General features: G+C 36.5%; 1 protein-coding gene across 1 annotated transcript in view; it reads right to left on the reverse strand.

The window, feature by feature from the left end:
- Positions 1 to 1,918: 1,918 nt before the first annotated feature.
- The window catches only part of SEPTIN14 (septin-14), a gene marked incomplete at its 3' end in the record, with an annotated part of 89,826 nt that continues 70,630 nt past the window's right edge, over positions 1,919 to 21,114 (reverse strand). Inside the window, exon 7 of the mRNA XM_019632133.1 lies at positions 1,919 to 2,015. Coding sequence (XP_019487678.1) covers positions 1,919 to 2,015 — 97 coding nt within the window. The remainder of the gene's footprint in view (positions 2,016 to 21,114) is intronic.

Consider the following 21,114-nt stretch of genomic DNA (forward strand, 5'->3'; position numbering starts at 1 on the left):
TATATATATATAGTCATGGGACGTGGAGTATAGTGTGGGAGTGGAGTCAAGGGAATTGTAATAGATATGTATAATATTGGGGGGGAAGTGGGGTGGTGGATTAGGGGAGGGGGGTTGTCACCTCGAGGGGTAAAAATTATAACTATTGCACTGTGTTGTACAGCTGAAACTAATTCTAAGAAATGTGTATTTCACACAAAAAAATTTTTAATGAAAAAAATAAATAAATAAAATAATTTTATAACGGAAAAAGAAAAAAAACTACATTTGGAAACTAAAACATGTAGCCATAATCCTATCCCAAATCATTAGTATCACAAGCATATGAACTAGACAATAAATGACTACCTATTATAATATTCTAACTCATTGTGATGCTAAACAACTAATATAAAAGTGTAGGTATAATTTATCCAAAGATAAATTATATATTTTTTATTTTAAAAATGGCTTACTATCCTTTTTCTAGTGACCACTTTGTTTTATATATGGCAGTAAATAATTTATGTAACATGTTTATTTTTTAATTAAATTTCTTGGGGGTGACATTGGTTAATAAAATTATGTCGGCTTTAAGTGTACAATTTTATAATACATGATCCGTATATTGCATTGTGTTTTACTTTTACACCCAAAGTAAAATCTCTTTTCATCACCATATATTTAACGCCCTTTACCTTTTTCTACCTCCCACCCTCTTTCCCTCTCATAACTACGAAACGATTACCTATGTGTATGAGTTTCTGTCTTGTTTGTTTCTTGCTTTCAATATGTACAATGTTTTGTTTTGTTTATTAAAGTTTATTGAGGTGACAATGGTTAGTAAAGTTACATAGGTTTCAAGTGTACAATTCTGTAATACATCATCTATATATTACATTGTGTGTTCACTACCCAGAGTCAGTTCCAGGGTCAATTTTCCTTCATCATTTTATATTTGATTTATTTTACCCTCATCTACCATCACCCTTCACTCCTACCATCTGGTAGCCACTATACTATTGTCTGTGTTTATAAGTTTTTGTTTCTTTATTTGTTTGTCTTGTTCCTTTGTTGCTCTCAGTTTTGTATCTCAACTATCAATGAAACCATGTTTTTTTACTTTTTCTATCTGACTTATTTTGCTTAGCATAATAATCTCAAGATCCATCCATATTGTCACAAAGGGCACTATTTCATCTTTTTTTATAGCAGAGTAGTATTGCATTGTGTATATATAACACATCTTCTTTAACACATCCAATCATCTATCAAAGGACACTTTGGTTGTTTCCATATCTTAGCCACTATAAATAAAGCTGTAATGAACATTGGAGCACATATATCTTTACAGGTAAATGTTTTCAGATTTTGGGGCTATATACCCAGGAGAGAGATTTTTGGGTCATTCGAGAATTCTATTCTTAATTTTTTGAGAAACCTCCACACTGCCTTTCATAGCGGCTGCACCAATCTGCATCCCCACCAACAGTGTATGTGGGTTTCTTTTTCCCCACAGTCTCTAACACTTACTGTTTTTCTTGTTAATGATAGTCATTCATTTAAACTCTAGTATTTAGTCTTCAATGATTTTCAAAGTACTTTTGTTCAAAGCACTTCCCAACATCCTGAATGTGATGGTTAAGCATAGTGATAATGAATATGGCAGATTGGGGCAAATGAGGAGATATTCTGTCCAGCCTCTGTGGATTGTTGCCTAAAGCACTATCCAGCAAACTGCTATGAGAATAAATCATTATCAAAGTAAGCATTATTTTAAGTGAAACAGAATCTGTGCTTCTTACTAGTAACTATTATTTTACTATTTAGCAATAGTTACCAATATTGACTCAAGTTAAAATGATATTTTGAAACTTTGATAATATGTATATTATTAACATAATCAGCCCAGGGCAAGCCCACTCACTATCATATGTACCTTGTAAAACTCCCCAAGGGTACTGACGGCCTCTGACCATCCTTTTTCCAACTTTGACCTCATCCATACTCCCTGCTACAGCAAAAGGTAAGTGTTCCTAGAAAAGAAAAACAATTATTGGGTTGTCAAAAACATCATGACATATTTTGTCTATGGTTTTCAAAGGTCATTTATTTATAGAAAGAACAAAGATCAATCAATGATATATTGCCCATTTTCTTCAATAACATTTTGCCATCTTTCAGTGAGCTTCATAATTCCTCGTTCATAGAAGGATCTGTCTTTTTTAGCAAAAAACTGAACAAGGTGCTGATTTACAGACTCATCTGAATTGAACGTTATACCTTGCAAAGAGTTTTAAAGAGAGCAAAACAAGTGGAATTCTGATTGTGCAAGGTCAGGCAAGTATGGTGGGTATGGCAACACATCCCATCTAAGCTCCAATAATTTTGATGGGTGATCAAATTTGTGTGTGGTCTCGAATTGTCGCGATGGAACACAACTCCTTTATAATTAACAAGCTCTGGACGTTTCTTGATGATGGATTTATTCAAACTGTCCAACTGCCGAGAGTACACATTCGAATTGATTGTTTGGTTCCTTGGTAGGAGCTCGAAAAACATGACACCTTTAAAATCCCACCACTCTGAGAGCATAACCTTCCTCTGATGAATGTCTTCTTTTGATGTCGTTTGAGGCAATCATCACAATGGGACCAAGACCATTTGCACACCACATTGTTGTAAACAACCCACTTCTCATCACCAGTTATCAGTCGCTTCAAAAAAGGATCGTTTTCCTCACATTTAATGAGTATATTGCAGATGTTTATATGCACCATCAAATGAACTTTGACGGAACCCAAATATCGAGCCATCAAATATACATGCCGTCAAATGTACTCATGCAGAACCCAAATATCGAGCTTCCTTACTTTTCCCAGCTTCTTCAGGGGGTCATGAATGCTTGAATGATGGATATTCAATGTTTCTGTAATCTCTCATGTTGTGTACCGTGGGTTTGACTTGATCAATGCCTTTATTTTGTCGTCATCAACCTCGGTGGGCCTCCCTGACCAAGGAGCATCATTGAAATCAAAATCACCAGGATGGAATTTTGTGAACCATTGTTGGCATTGACATTCTTGTAGAGCATTGTCACTGTAAACTTTATGCAACTTTTCATAAGATTGACACACGTTCTTCCCTTTATGGAAGTAAAACAGTAAAATATGGCAAAAATGCACAGTAATGCAGTTTGGTCTTCCATCTTCAACTTGTTGTAAAATCTTCCAAATTCAACCAAATTGCTCAATTTTTTTCTAGAAAGAAGGTAGAACTGTCATCTATCAAATGACATTCAATGACATAGATGTGAAAGACTCTAGTACTTCCAAAAATGAACCAGTGCTATGTGTCACAAACATGCATCATGACTTTTCCAACAACCCAATATAATTATGTTCCCTTATACCAGGGGTGTCAAACTCAATTAAAACACGGGTCATTTGGGGCAACAGGCAAGATTCACGTGGGCCACATCACATTTACAAATTTTGTTAAATTTATATTCTGAAGTGAGGATTCAGGAATATGGGTAGGATAATTAAAACACTATATAATTGCTTTTATTTAAACATTTATTTTATTTAATGTATTTATAAAACTAAAATTATTCTTTTTAACCTGAGTGCTCTTTTTAACCTTTTTGCTATTGGGATCTGTTTACGTTACGTGACACTGAGAGTGGCAGACATATAGCTTCCAAACATCACCGGAACTGAGTCAGCGTGTTTATACATGCCCACAGGCCCCCAGGAAAGGCACTGGGCCACATGTATACTCGTCTTCAGTAGTTAAAGGGTTAACGAGGGGATAGTGTGTATGGTATTGCCTCGATCTCTCATAAGCGCTATTTTCTTCATAAAAATTTTTTCTATTTTCATTTTATTTCAGAATATCGTGGGCCACAAAAAAATTACCTCGAGGGCTGCTTGCAGCCCGCGGGCCACCAGTTTGACACCCCTGCCTTATACCAACATGCCATACTCTGTTACTCTTATTTGTGTTATGGAAATAACAGAGACAAGAATTACATAATAAGTTTATTCAAACAAGAGATCTGTCCTGCCTTAGATTTTATAACTTGGCAGTAAATATGTGTAAATTGATTTCCGCAAGCATTAGTGTCAGGTGATGCACACAATTGAAAACTGTCTATTGAGTAGAGCCTAAAGCAAGACATTATGCTGTGGGAAACACAAAGAGAAAGATTTTTAGTAGGTATACCATTTTTCTCACATTATCTTTACTCTGAAACATAAAGATAAGGTCAAGGAAATAATATACAAATCGCTTTTAACTCCAGTATAAAGTTTAAAGACAAAGTATTAAGAATAACTATAATTAGTTAATGTATATACAATATAAGATATATTAATAAATAGTGCTACATAAATTTTAAATACAATGACAGAAAGGTCACTTTGCTGGTGAGAGTCAGGGGAAGTCTAAAAAATGAAATCAACCAAGGGATATTTGTCAAGAAGATAAGCAAATTAAAACGGGCAACCATGGGTTAAGTATAAGGTTTTGGACAGGATGCAGAAGCAGAATATGTAGGATAGTAATGATCTGTCAGAAGTTTGTCTGAATAGAAGAGTTGATATACAGACAATGTCTAAGGTAAAAGCTATTAAGCATCATGTTAAATATTTAATAGTTAACAGTAGTATATTAATTGGTTTTGGTGAAACTATTCCTTATGATTTTCTCAGGGTATAATTAGATAAGAGAGGTCAAAATACTGAAGACAAGATCTAAATAATATGTAATATAGGAAGACAATTAAAATTTTCCCATTATTCAGCTTTTTAATTTAGAAATCTTAGTTTTTGGTATCTTAAAATAAATATTTTTAATAAATTAAAAACCAAGAAAAGGTAAATGAAAGAAATGGGATTAATGTTTATTTGTTATATTCTAGACACTGTGTTTCAGGCATTTCACAAATATTCTTGCATTTAAACCTCACTAGAAGTCTCAATAGAAGTATCAGTAACCCTATAGTGTAAATAACTTAAAAGTCATAGGAAGAAATGTTAATCAGCTTAATGCTAAGTGAAATAAGTCAGACAGAAAAAGTTGAGAACCATATGATTTCACTGATAAGTGGTATATAAAACTGAAAACAACAAAAGAACAAAACAAAATAAAGAAACAAAACTCATAGACATAGACAATAGTTTAGCAGTTACCAGAGGGTAAAGGGGGAGAGGGGTGGTAGATGAGGGTAAAGGAACCAAATATATGGTGGTGGAAGGAAAACAAACTCTGGGTGGTGAACACACAATATGATATATAGATTATGTATTACAGAATTGTACACCTGAAATCTATGTAACTTTGCTAATAATTGTCACTCCAGTAAACTTTAATTTAGAAAAAAATAATAGGAAGAATAGATATTGTACAGGATCTAATGGGTTTTTTTATTAAAGTTCATTGGGGAGACAATTGTTAGTAAAGTTACATAAGTTTCACGTGTACAATGGCTTCAAAGTAGAAAAGCTAGTATGGAAATTTAAGTCATTAACTACAAAGTTTATCTTTCAAAATATAAACTGTTATCTTTTATATTTATTAGCATAAAGACATTTACACAAATGAAGAAATTAGTATTTTCCTGATACAAAAACAAAAGAAAGACAGTATAGCATTTTTAATTCAGTCCCCATCTACATATCCCTAAGACTAAATCTTTGGCAGGTATATTTTAGAGATAAGGTGACTTTCTACTACTGGAAGTTTTATGCTTTCTGAATCAAAAACCATATTACAAAGCTACTGTAATCAAAACAGATTGGTACTGGCATAAAAACAGATATAAGATCAATGAAATCAAATATAGAACCTAGGGATAAATCCTCATGTATTTGATCAAAAGATCTTTCATTTTTAAAAATTAATTTCAGGTGTACAACACAGTGCAATAGTTATACTTTTTACCCCTCAAAGTGACAACCCCCTGCCCCAATCCACCGCCCCACTTCCCCCCTCGATATCATACATATCTATTACAATTCCATTGACTCCACACCCACACAATACTCCACATCCTGATACTATATATATATATTCAATCATAGTTGGCATACAATATTATACATCAGCTTCAGGTGTACAGTGCAGTGATCAAGCCTCTACACTGTCCATGAAGTGGTCATTCTAACAAGACATGTGACTATCTGACACCCTACAAAATATTTACAACACTATTAATTATATTTCCCAAACTGTCTTTCATATCCCTGTGGCAATATTGTAGTTACCTATTTATGTTGTCTAATTCATTCCCCTTCTCCCTCATGCCCACCCCCCTCCCAACTAGCAACCATTAGTTTTTCCTCTATATCTCTGAGACTATTTCTGTTTACTTTGCTCATTCATTCAGTTTTTTAGATTCCACATATAACTGAGATAATATGGTATTTGTCTTTCTCCGACTGACTTATTTCACTTAACATAATAGTCTCTAGGTCCATCCATATTTTCGCAAATGGTAAGCTTTCATTCTTCTTTATAGTGGAGTAATACTCCATTGTATAAATGTACCACAGTTTCTTAATTCAGTCATCTACCAATGGCGTTTCAGTTTTTTCCAAGTCTTGGCTATTGTAAATAGCGCTGCAATAAACATAGGGGTGCATATATATATATATATATATATATATATATATATATATATTTTTTATTGTTAGTTTCAGGTGTACAGAACAATGCAATAGTTACCCTTTTCACCCTCACAAAGTAACAACCCCCTGCATATATTTTTTTGAATTAGCATCTTGGGTTTCTCTGGATAGATAACAAATAGTGGAATTGCTGAGTCATAAGGTAGTTCCATTTCCAGGTTTTTTAGATACATCAATAATGATTTCCATAATGGCTGCACCAATCTGCAGTCCCACCAACAGTGCACCAGGGTTCCCTTTTCTCCACAATCTCGCCATCACTTGCTGTTTGATGACTTATTGATGATAGCCATTCTGACTGAGGTGAGGTGGTATCTCATTATAGTTTTTTTTGCATTTTTCTAGTGATTAGTGAGGTTGAATATTTTTTCATATGCTTGTTGGCCACCTGTATGTCCTCTTTAGAGAAATGTCTCTTCATATTCTCTGCTCATTTTTTAATTGGGTTGTTTTCTTGGTGTTGAGTTGAATGAGTGTTTTATAAATTTGGATATTAACCCCTTATCAGATATATCATTCACAAATATCATCTCCCATTCAGTAGGTCGCCTTTTTTTTATTGATGATTTCCTTTGCTGTGAAAAGCTTTTAAGTTTGATGTTCCCATATGTTTATTTTTTCTTTTGTTTCCCTTGCCCAAGGGGATATATCAGTAAAAATATTACTGAGGGTAATGTCTGCAAATTTACTTCCTATTTTTGCTTCTAGGAGTTTTATGGTTTCAGGTCTTACATTTAAGTCTTTAATCTATTTTGAATTTGTTCTCATATATGGCATAAGTAGGTGGTCCATTTTCATTTTTTTGCACATGTCAGTCCAGGTTTTTCAGCACAACTTATTAAATAGACTATCTTTACTCCAACATAAATTCTTGCTTTCATTGTCATAGATTAAATGCCCATAAATGGATGGGTTTATTTCTGGGCTCTCTATTCTGTTCCATTGATCTATGTGTCTGTTTCTATGCCAGTACCATACTGTTTTGATTACTATAGCTGTGTAGTATGATTTGATGTCAGGTAACGTGATACCTCCCACTTTGTTCTTATTTCTCAAGATTGTCGTGGCTATTCGGGGTCTTTTATGACTCCATATAAATTTTAGGATTATATGTTTTATTCCTGAGAAAAATGTTCTTGGTAGTTTAATAGAAATTGTATTGAATCTATATATTGCCTTAGGTAGTATTGACATTTTAACTATATTAATTCTTCCTATCCATGAACATGGTATGTATTTTCATTTATTTGTATCTTCTTTGATTTCTCTCTTCAATGTCTTATAATTTTCTGAATATAGGTCTTTTACTTCTTTGGTTAAATTTATTCCTAGGTATTTTATTGTTTTTGAAGCAATTGTAAATGGGATTAATTTCCTGATTTGTTTTTCATATAGTTTATTATTGGTGTATACAAATGTAACTAATTTTTTAATATTAATTTTGTATGCTGCTACTTTACAAAATTCATTTATCAGTTTTAACAGTTTTTTGGAGGAGTCGTTGGGATTCTGTCTATATAGTATCCTGTCATCTGCATATAACGACAATTTTCCCTGCTCCTTTCCAAATTAAATGCCTTTTATTTCATTTTCTTGTCTGATTACTGCAGCTAGAACTTCCAGAACTATGTTGAATAGAAGTCGTGAAAGTGGGCAGCCTGGTTTTGTTCCTGATATTGAGGGGAAAGTTTTTAGCATTTCCTCATTGAGTATGATGTTTGCTGTGGGCTTATCATATATGGCCATTATTATGTTGAGATATGATCCCTCTAGTTTCACTTTACTAAGAGTTTTTGTCATAAATGGCTGCTGGATTTGATCAAAAATCTTCAACAAAGGTGCCAAGACAACTAAATTGGAAAGAACAATTTCTTCAATACATGGTGCTGGGAAAACTAATTTTCAACTACTAGAAAAAATATAACAGATAGATTTGGCAAGGATTTCATGGATAAGACAACAAAAGCACAGGCAACAAAAGCAAAATAGACAAATGGAATTACATAAAACTTAAAAACTTCTGTGCATCAAATTATGTGATCAAGAAGTAAAATGGCAACTTATGTAACATTTTCAAACCAAATCAGATACAGGGTTAATAACCAGAATATATAAGTAACTTTTACAACTCAATATAAATTAATAAACAAATTTAAGAGTGCACAAAAAAAACCTTGAACAGACATTTCTCCGAAGATAAATACACATGACCAAAAAGCATATAAAAATACGTTCAACATCACAAACCACTGAAGAAATGCAAATCAAAACCAAAATCCGATATTATCTCACACTTATAGGGTGGCTTTTCTTTCTTAAAAAGGGCTATAACAATTGTTGATGAGAATGCTAAAAAAAATGAAACCTTTCTGCATTGTTTGTGGGATTGTTAAATAATACAAACATTATAGAATGTAGTATGGTTGTCTCTCAAAATTAAATTGAAATTATCATATGACCCAACAATCCTTTTTCAGGGAATCTATCTTAAAGTATTGAAAGCAAGGTATCAGAGAGATATTTGCACACTCATGCTCATTGTGGCATTATTTACAATAGCCAAGAGGTGGAAGCAAGCCAAATGTCTATCAAATAGATACACACACACACACACACACACACACACACACACACACACACACACACCGGGGTGCCAAAAAAGCATACATATTTTAAGAGATGTTATCTATGCTCAAACAGTAGTTTGCCATAATCAGAAGTTTCTGAATGCTGATGGTAACCACTTTGAGCACCTCTTGTAATTGCAGAAGTCAAACGTGATTTCTATTCATCTTTTGTTATCAGTATATATTGAATATTACAATACAGCCATTTCCTTTCTTAAAATGTGTATACATTTTTGGCGCTCTCTCTCTCTCTCTCTCTCTCTCTCTCTCTATATATCTATATATATATATATATATATATATATATAATGATTAAGGTCGGACAATTAAGATTGTGAACTCAGAGAAGAAAGACAAATACCATATGATCTCACTGATATGTGGATTCTAAAAAACTGAATAAATAAGAAATGTAACAGAAATAGTCTCAGAGACACAGAGGAAAAACTGAGAGTTGCTAGTTGGGAGCGGGTGGGGATGAAGGAGAACAGAAAAGGGATGAGACAATGCAAATTGGTAACTACAATACGGCCTCAGGGATAGACAAGACAGTCTGGGGAATATAATCAATAATGTTGTAAATATTTTTTAGGGGGCCAGATGGGCTCATGTCTTGTTAGAGAGACCACTTCATAGTCAGTGTAGAGGCCTGATTACTGCACTGTATATCTGAAGCTGATGTTGAACAATAATTTATGTCAACTATAATTATATATACATATCGTCACAGGATGTGGAGTAGAGAGTGGGAATGCAGTCAATGGAATTGTAATAGATAAGCATGATATCGGGGGTGGGAGAGAAGTAGATGGGGGAGGGGTGTTGTTACTTTGTGAGGGGTGAAAAGGATAACTATTGCATTGTTCTGTACACCTGAAACTAACAATAAATTTTTTTTAAAAATAGATTGCGAACTCATCCTAGAACAAGTGCTACATACCTCATTGATGAATATCACTGTGGTCACCTTTGAAGTGCTCCCCTTGGGAAGCTATGCACCAAAAACAGCTTCTAGTCCAACCTTCAAAGCAAGTTTGGAACTATTTCTCAGGAATGACCATCAGAGCTTTCATCATATTACCCTTGATGTCCTGAATGTCATCAAAATGTCTTGTTTTCAATGTTTCCTTTATGTTCGGGTAAAGAAAGAAGTCATTGGGGGCCAGATCAGGTGAGTAGGGAGAGTGTTCCAGTGCAGTTATTTGTTGACTGGATAAAAACTCCCTCACAGACAATGCCGTGTGAGCTGGTGCATTGTCATGATGCAAGAGCCATGAATTGTTGGTAAAAAGTTCAGATCATTTTTGTGTATCTTTTTCTTGCAACTTTTTCAGCACTCCCAAATAGTAAACCTGGTTAACTGTTTCTCCATTTGGTACAAATTCATAAAGAATAATCCCTCCAATTTCATAAAAGCCTAGCAACATCATTGCAAACAAGTTCATGAACATAATTGGCAGACCTCATATCTGAGTCTTCATCAACCTAGCTAAAACATTCCATTTGCCCCACCCTGGTGATTCCTTGGGACCCTGAGCCACCCATTTTATAGGCACACCTAAGCCACTTTCAGTGTCCTTTCCATATGAATGGCCAGTCTTGGCTCATCTGCAGACTTTCTTAAAATCTCTCAACAGCTCATAAAACTCAAACTTGTAACATCTGGCTTTGGCACATCCTTTACCTTTGGCTGAAGCATCCCTAAGCCTGGCACAAGTGACAGCAAGCCTTGGTTTGCAGCTTGGCCTCATGAGGCACCTCCAAGCCCAGCGTGGGTGGCAGATATTTGCACATTGCTTTGTGGCTCACGGCAGGTGGCTCTGGGATGAGGATGGTCTTCAGCTTAACTTGGCTGACAGTGGGTCTATCTCTCATATATATATCATATATATATATATTCGTATTTTACATTTCATATATTATATTTCATATATATATATATATATATATATATATGAAAGAAATCCTATCAAACCCTGATGCATGGAAGAACCTTGAGAATATTATGCCAAGTGAAACAAGCCAGTCACAAAAAGACAACTAATATACAATTTTACTTATATAAGTTATCTAAGATAGTCAAATTCATAAAAACAGAAAGTAGAATGGTAGTTGCCAGGGCCTTAGGCAAACTATTGTTAATGGGCATGAAAAATTAAAATTTTGTGGAGCTCTGTTGAACAAAAGTGAGAACGTATTTAACACTTAAAAAAATTTTTTTAAAGAACAGAAATCATGAAAAGCATGCCTACACCAAAGTAGAATTAAACTAGAAATCAGTAACAAAAAACAGCTGCAGAATTTGAAGATAAAACAATACATTCTAGAGTTCTAGTCAATATGATGGAGGAGGTAAATGCTGTGCTTGCCTCCTGCCATAAAAACTACAAGTAAATTATAGTACAATCAGCCTGGAGAACCATCTGAAGACTAGTTAAATAAAACTCCTATAACTCCTAAAGATATAAAAAAGAAGCTATGTCAAAATGGGTAAGAGGGTCAGAGATGTAAAATGAGCTGGTCCCACACCCATGTGTGCTTGTTGAAAATCAGGACAGATATCTCAGCTGCAGTGGTTCCCCCTGAGGAGCAAGTGGTCCCAGTTCTAAACCAGGCTCTCCAGCCCAGGGCTCCAGTGCCCATAAAAGGATTCCTGACAACATCTGGCTGTGAAAATCAGCAGAGATTCTGTCAGGGTGATACGAGGACTGCTGAAGATCCAGCCCTCTTAAAGAATCCAGACACAAACTCACTTGCTCACAAACACTCACCCTAAGCTCCAGTGAAGGGACAGAAGCTTGAAAGTCCTCAGAGACTGTGGAGAAACTGAATTGTGTGGCTTCAGGGCAAAGGATGAAGGGAAAGCCACCATTGTTACCTGTATTGAGCCCTTTTCCTACATAGCCAGCACATAGGTGCCATTTTCTGTGTTAAGCCTTTCCCCAACATAGGCTGCAGGTACAGGTAGGCACCAAATCTAAATTTGCATTAACCTGGTGAACACAGCTCTCCACACCCTGGTGAAATGCTGAGACCCTGCTCCACCAAACTCACACACTGCCAGAAACTCTTTAAGCTGTTTTGTCTCATAGGAAGCTGACCTCCACCTAGGCTGCAGACTTTCCTAAAAACTATCCAAAGTCCACTGGCCCTGAACAGGTGGAAGTTTTCTTCAGCATTCCATGTGCCTTTTGCTCAGTGGCCCGGGTGGCATCTGGTGGCATCTGGCCTCAGGTAGAAGAGTGGCCTCTCCCACAAAATCTGGGTCCAGCACAGGCAGTTACTGGCCATGGATCACTGTATGTCCTACCAGTTGGCCCCAGGCATGGCTCAGGTAGTAGCTGACATTTGCCTGAACCAGACTCCATTCTAAAAGACCCCAGAACTAACACATGCAAAGGCAGGCTACAGAAAAAAACAGAGCAAAACCCACTTAATTTCACAAATGGCACTCTCGAAAGATGGTCTCAACAGGTACAAGAGACCCAGAGAGGTGAATCTCACTCTGTGAAATCAGCCCCTACAAAACAGCTCATCAACTGTAGTCATGGCCAATCCTCACAACCAGTTAGCCTGAGGATCAATCACACCCACTGGTATGCCAACAGCAATCAAGGCTCAACTACACGTCACAGAAATGGCAACGTGAGGAGTGCTTCTTGAAATCTCCCCCTGAAAGATACAACAGATTATGCAGGCATAACTTAATAAAGGATTCCCTGCATGGCACACAGGCACATCTGAGACCAACAAATTTGATCAACTGAGGGTGGAGAAATTAGGCAAGTAGGGGAGAAGGGGAATGGGAAGTGCAAACACGTGGGCTCTGGGCTGCAGAATGCAGACCAGACTGGCTGCAGTCTAGAGCTTACCGCAGTAAGTCATAGGGGAGGAAAGAATTCGAGCTGCAAGTGCACCCCTTATGGCTGACAATTCTGCCTGAGGGATCAGCATATAATACAGTTGAACACAGTGCTTGTGCCTGAGACCTCGGAGCAATGATTGAATACAGAAGGATGAAATAGTGTTTTAAGTCCTTACTGCCAGGCAGAAAACAGAGAACAAAGACACGGAGCTTTGCTGCCTACTTCCCAACTCTCCCAAGCTTGCCCCACTTCCACTTTCCCAGTGTTAGAAGCAGGCTCCAGAAGAAACAGTAGCAGTCTCAGATTAAATAACAGAATATCTACAACTCTGAAACTTCAGCCCTACAGCCACAGACTCACAGCACAACTAATTCTAGAGGGACAAGTGTGGACTGGTAGTCACATTGGTCAGAACCACCTCTCATAGCCCACCCTGCCCACACCTTTCTGGGCAGACGCCTTCAGGAGCAGCCAGAGCAAATGAGATGCACAGGTTTTGCATCAGGCTTCAGGGAAAACATTGTGACTTCAAAAGCTCAGTAATTATCGCCCTCTACATACTACACAGAGAGGGTGCCCTGAGACCCAGGTGGCCTGCTCACAGAGGAGAAGCTCACCTTCCAGGGAACACCCCATCACGTGAGAAGCTGGAACAGTACAAGAGAAATATAATGTTACACTGTGAAAGAGAATAAAAGGCTGCAGTGAGAGAGAAAATGAAACATTCCACCACCTACTGAAAAGCAAAAAAAAAAAGACCTCTTCCTATCAATCTGCTTCAGATCACACTCCTATAGATGCCCAGAGAGAAATAATAATTCATTAATTGCCATGAATAACCAAGATAACAAGGCAGCTCAGAAAGAAAATGAGAACTCTCCAGAAAATGAACTTAAAGACATGGAAATATATGACTTAAACAACAGAGAATTCAAGATTGCTGTTCTGAAAAAACTCAATGAGATGCAAAAAAACACAGACAGGCAGTTTAAGGAACTCAGAAACACAACCAAAGAACAAAATGAACATTTTACCAAATAGACTGAATTTTTAAAAAGAATCAAATAGCGTTTCTGGAGATTAAGAATTCAATAAAAGAAATGTACAATGAAATAGCCAGCTTAGGTAATAAAGCTGACCAGATGGAGGAAATAGTTAATGGCATCAAAGATAGAACTCTGGAAACGACACATGGAACAAAAGACTTGAGAGTTTAAAAAAAAAATGAAAGAAGCCTATAAGAACTTTCTGACTCCATCAGAAAGAACAACATAAGAAGAATTGGTGTACCAGAAGGAGAAGAAAGGGAGAGGGGAACAGAGAGTATATTAAAAGAACTTCCCAAACTTGTAAAAAAAAACTGGATACTTGAATTCAAAAAGTAAACAGAACACCTAATTACCTCCATTTCAACAGGCCTGCTCCAAAACACATTGTATTGAAGCTGTAAAAAATTAATGACAAAAACAACTCTCAAAGCAGACAAAGAAAAGAATATAGTAACCTACAAAGGAAAGCCCATTAGAATATCATCACATTATTTCAGCAGAAACTTTAAAACCAGGAGGGAGTGGAATCAAATTGTCAAATGATTGAAAAAGAGAAAATATGAACCAATAACAATATATCCAACAAAGATAGATTTTATATATGAAGGAGGAATAAAGGTCTTTCCAGATATTAAGAAGCTGAGGAAATTTTCTAACACACAATTTGCATTTCAAGAAACACTGAAATAGGCTATTGGACATGAAACAAAAAATCAAACAAATACAAAACATGAGTAGTATTATGAATGGACAGACAGAAGCAGGAAAAGGCAATCTCTATACAAAATAAGACACTATACATTTAAACATAACATACAGGGTAAAGAAGAAAAAACATTTTAAAAAAAGGAAAAAAGAAGTAAAGGACAACTTGCTACTGAAACGCAGAAATCAATTCACAGCATAAGTAGTAAAAGCTTGTGGCAACATAAACATAAAGGGGAGAGAGTAAAGTTCTGAACCTTAAAGGGGAAAAGAGATAAGAAGCAGGCTGAAGAAAAAGGACTACTATAAATCTGAAACTTCCTTTTTATAAACTTAATGGAAAACACTCAAAAAACCCAGAACTAAAATATATAACATAAAAAAGAAAAAACTGGGCTGGCCGAGTGGCACGATGGTTAAGAACTGGCTTGGGAGGCCAGAGGGCCCCGGTTCAGATCCCACATATGAGGGCCAGTGACACTGCCCTCCACAGCTAAGATGCTGAACAAAAAAGCTCAACCTGGAGCTGGGCTGCCTAGAGTCGCCTGTGATGGCATTGGCTGCAGCCCCTGTGGCAGTGGGTTGCCATGGGCTACCCTGTGTAGCCAGCAGCCAGCGTGAGCAGCTAGCAGCCACAGTGAGTGGCCGTCCAGAAACCGGTGACTGATCTGCCTTTCCCGGGAAGAGAGCAATGATGGTGCCAACTTGGGCCAGTGAAGCAACGTCCTCCACAACTAGACTGAAGAACAAAAGGACAGCAACTTCTCTGTTCCCCTTCCCCCAACTCCCCAGCGCTGCTCCCATCCCCTAATTCCCCAATAAAAATCTTTTAAAAAAATGGTGCTAGGAGAATTGGAAAGCCTCATGAAAAAAAATGAAACTAGACGCTATTTGTCACTGTGTACCAAAATTAACTCAAAAGGGATCAAAGACCTGTGCATAAGACCTGAAACAATAAACTGCATAGAAAAAAACATAGGTACTAAACTCATGGACCTTGGGTTCAAAGAGGATTTTATGAATTTGACTTCAAAAGCAAGGGAAGTAAAAGCTAAAATAAATGAATGGGACTATATCAAACTAAAAAGCTTCTGCACAGCAAAGGAAACCATAGACAAAATAAAGAGGCAACCAAAAAACGGGAAAAGATTTTTACAAACAATGCCTTCGATAAGGGGCTAATATCGTAAACATATAAGGAACTCATACAACTCAACAAAACAGAAACAATCAATTCAATTAAAAAGTGGGCAGAAGATCTGAATAGACATTTCTCCAGAGACCACATACAGATGGCCAATAGAGATAAGAAAAGATGCTCAATATCAATAATTATCAGAGAAATGCAAATAAAAACCACAATGAGATATCACCTCACACCAGTTAGAGTGGCTATCATCAGCAAGACAAATAATAACAAATGTTGGAGAGTGTGTGGAGAAAAAGGAATCCTCATGCACTCCCACTGTTGGTGGGAATGAAGAATGGTGCTGATGCAGCTACTATAGAAGGCAGTGTGGTGGGTCCACAAAAAATTAAGAGTAGCTGTTCCCCTCCCCCAATTCCCCAATAAAATAATTTTTTTAAAAATTAAGAATAGCATTACCATGTGACCCAGCAATCCCTCTCCTGGGTATCTACTCAAATACTCTGAAAACATTTATCCATAAAGATATATGTGCTCATATGTTCATTGCAGCTTTATTTATGGTGGCCAATACATGAAAACAACCAAAGTGTCTTTTGATAGATGATTGAATAAAGAAGATGTTGTATATTTACACAATTGAATACTATTCTGCCATAAGAAAAGATGAAATACTGCCATTTGAAACAGCATAAATGGTTCTTGAGATTATTATGCTAAGCAAAATAAGTCAGACAGAAAGAGTTCAGAACCATATCATTTCAATGATATGTGGTATATAAAACTGAAAAAAGCAGGGCCAGCTGAGTGGTGCGATTGGTTAAGAGTTGGCTTGGGATGCCAGCTGTGAGCAGCAGGACCCAGGTTCAGATCCCACGTGAGGGCCAGTGACGCTGCGCCCTCTATAGCTGGAATGGTGAACAATGGCTCGACCTGGAGCTGGGCTGCCAGTGAGTCGCTGGCGATGGCATAGGCTGAAGCCCCTGTTGCAGTGGGCTGCCATAAGCTACCGTGAGTGGCTGCCAGACGGGGTGACCTGGCGTGATCTGCTGTGAGCTGCCATGAGCGGCAGTTCAATGGCCGGCGAGCAACTGCCTCACCTGGGAAGAGCACAATGAATATACCAACATCGACCAGTGAAGCGACGTCCTCCACAACTAGACTGAAGGACAAAAAGACAGCAACATGTCTGTTCCCCTTCCCTGATTCCCCAACAAAAAATAATAAAATAAAAACCTAAAAACAACAAACGAATAAGACAAACAAATGAAGAAACAAAAACTCATAGACACAAACAATAGTGTAATGGTTACCAGAGGGTAAGGGGGGCAGAGGGTTTGTAGATGAGGATAAAAGGGATCAAATATATGGTGATGGAAGACCTGTCTCTGGGTGGTGAACACACAATGTGATATATAGATGATGTGTTACAGAATTGTACACCTGAAACCTATGTAACTTTACTAACAATTGTCACGCCAATAAACTTTAATAAAAACAGGAAAAAAAGATTGATGTGGAATAAAGGGAATTATGTGCTTTTTTCATTGGAATGTAAATCAGTGCAGCCACTATGGAAGATGGCATGAACATTTATTTTTAAAAATTAAAAATAATATTATCATTTGATTCAGCAGTCTCACTTTTTGGTACCTAAAGGAATTGATTTTGGGATCTGCACTCCCATGTTCATTGCAGCATTATTCAAAATATTAAAAATATGGAAACAACTTAAATGTCCATCTATGGATAAGTAGATAGAAAAATATGGTATATACATACAAGTTAATATTATATAGCCTTTTTAAAATTAAAATTTATTGAGGTGACAATGGTTAGAAAAATTACATAGGTTTCAAGTGTACAATTCTGTAATACATCATCTGTATATCACATTGTGTGTTTACCACCCAGAGTCAGTTTTCCTTTCATCACCATTTATTTCACCTAGTTTACCCTACATAATCTCACTTATATATGTAACCTAAAATATCAAACACATAGAAACAGAGTTGAATGTTGGTTACCATTGGCTGCAGGGGTGGTGAAATGGGGCAATTTGATCAAAAGGTACAAGGTTTCAATTATGCAACATATATAGTTCTGGATATCGACTGTACAACAGAGTGCTTATGATTAATAATATTATATTGTATTGTTTTAAATACTTTTTAATTAAAGTTTATTGGGGTGACAATTGTTAGCAAAGTTGCATAGATTTCAGGTGTACAATTCTGTAATACATTATCTATATATCACATTGTGTGTTCACCACCCAGAATCAGTTCTCTTTCCATAACCATATATTTAATCCCCTTTACCCTCATCTACCACTTACCCTCCCCCTTTACCCTCTGGTAAACTATAAACTGTTGTCTGTGTCTATGAGTTTTGTTTCTTCATTTGTTTGTGTTATTCATTTGTTGTTTTCAGTTTTATATACCACATATCAGTGAAATCATATGGTTCTTGACTTTTTCTATTTGATCATCAACAAGACAAATAATAGCAAGTGTTGGAGAGGCTGTGGAGCAAAAGAAACCCTCATACACTGTTGGTAGGAATGCAGATTGGTGCAGCCACTATGGAAGGCAGTGTGGAGATTCATCAAAAAATTAAAAATAGAATTACCATTCTATCCCTCTTTTGGGTATCTACCCAAAAAGTCTGAAAACATTTATCTGTAAAGATATATGTACTCTGATATTTTTTGCAACTTATTTACAGTGGCCAAGACATGGAAACAACCAAAGTGTTTTTCAATAGATGATTGGATAAGAAGTTGTGGTATATATACACAATGGAATACTATTCTGCCATTAGAAAAGATGAAATAGTGCCATTTCCAACAACATGGATGGATCTTGAGATTATAATGCTAAGCGAAATAAGTCAGACAGAAAAAGTTTTAAATTTTTAATTCGTGGCTAGATTTTATGTGCTTTTACCATAAAAGTAAAATAAAATAAAAAAGATGGAGCAAGAGGATATTTTTAAGGTGTTAAATAAGTTAATCTGATTGAGAGTCATAATGGGTTTACAGATATATATGTATCTCCAAAAACATAAAATTGTAAATATTAACTATTACCAGCTGTTTTGGTAAAAAAAAAAGTTAGTAAATACAATAAATGTATGTATACCTTTCACCTAAGGATAAAAAAAATGTAAGGTATTGCATATAGCAGAAATTAGTAATAAAACAATAGAAATTATTGAAAAGAACCAAATTGGAATTCTGTATTAGAAAGATACAATGGCTGAAAATTGGGGAAAAAATTGGTAGCAGGGCTCCATAGTTGATACAAGCTGGCATAGGAAAGAACAAGCAGACATAAAGAAAAATGGAGGTTACACAAGGGAAAAAAAATAAGAAAATGGAACAGTGACTCAGAGAAATGTGGGACACAATTAAATGCACCAACATGCATGTAATGGGATTACCACAAGAAAACAGCAGAAAATATTTGAATGATACTGAAAACTTCCAAAATTTAGTAAAAATCAATAACCTACACATCCAAGAATCTTAACACAGACCAAGTAAGATAAATGCAAAGAGATTCACCAAAATACACATCATTGTAAAAATACAGATTGTCAGGCCGGCCGAGTGGCTTGCTGGTTAACAGTTGGCTTGGGAGTGCCAGCTCTGAGCAGCAGGACCACTGGTTTGGATCCCACATAGGCCAGTGATACTGCACCCTGTACAGCTAAAATTGGTGAACAACAGCTCAACTTGGAGCTGGGCTGCTGTGAGTTGCCAGTGACAGCGTACGCTGCACTGGGGCTGCAGTGGGCTGCTATAAGCTACCGTGAGTGGCCAGGAGCCAGCATGAGCAGCAGGCAGCCAGCATGAGCTGCTGTAAGCCTCCATGAGTGGCCGTCCAATGGCCTGTGAGCGACTGCCTCACCCGGGAAGAGTGCAATGATAATACCAATATGGGCCAGTGAAGCAACGTCCTCCACAACTAGACTGAAGAACAAAAGGACAGCAACTTGTCTGTTCCCCTTCCCCAATTCCCCAACGCTGTTCCCTATCCCAATTCCCTAATAAAATCTTTAAAAAAAAACCCAGATTGTCAACAAGAGAAAAAACTCATTAATATGCTGGAAACCCAATAAGATTAATGGCTGACTTCTCAACAGACAGATAGAGACCAGAAAGCAATGAGATAACATATCTCATTAAGAAAAAAAAAAACAACGAAACCTTGTCAATCAGAAATCCTAGATACATAGTTTCAATTTTGCTAGATAAAAAATGTTGTGGATAGATGAAGATGATGGTAACACAACAATGTAAATGTAAAATGCCAGTCAACTGTAAACTTTAAAATGTTTAAGGTGATAAATTTCATATTATGTATATGATACCACATTATTTTAAAACTTGTAGAAGACATATGCTTGTAAGTAAATCTTTATTACCTTAGATTTGGCAATATGTTCTTAGATATGACACCAAAAGCACAAGCAATTAAAGATAAATTAGACTTCATAAAAATTAAAACCTTTTGTGTTTCAAAGGACATTTAAAAAGTGAAAAGAAGGACATATAGATGGCCAACAGTCATATGAAAAAAATGTTCAACCTCACTAATCATTAGGGAAATGCAAATAAAAACCACAATGAGATACCACTTCACTTCAGTCAGAATGGCTATCATCAATAAATCAACAAACAACAAGTGCTGGTGAGGCTGTGGAGAAAAGGGAACCCTGGTGCACTGTTGGTGGGACTGCAGATTGGTGCAGCCATTATGGAAATCAGTATGAAGGTATCTCAAAAAACTGAAAATGGAACTACCGTATGACCCAGCAATTCCACTCTTTGGTATCTATCCAGAGAAACCCAAGACGCTAATTCAAAAAAATATATGTACCCCTATGTTTATTGCGGCGCTATTCACAATAGCCAAGACTTGGAAACAATGGAAATGCCCATCCGTAGACGACTGGATTAAGAAATTGTGGTATATTTATATAATGGAGTATTACTCTGCCATAAAGAAGAATGAAATCGTAACATTTGGGACGATATGGATG

The sequence above is a fragment of the Hipposideros armiger genome, unplaced genomic scaffold (genome assembly GCF_001890085.2).
Source record: "Hipposideros armiger isolate ML-2016 unplaced genomic scaffold, ASM189008v1 scaffold_1083, whole genome shotgun sequence".
NCBI lineage: Eukaryota > Metazoa > Chordata > Mammalia > Chiroptera > Hipposideridae > Hipposideros > Hipposideros armiger.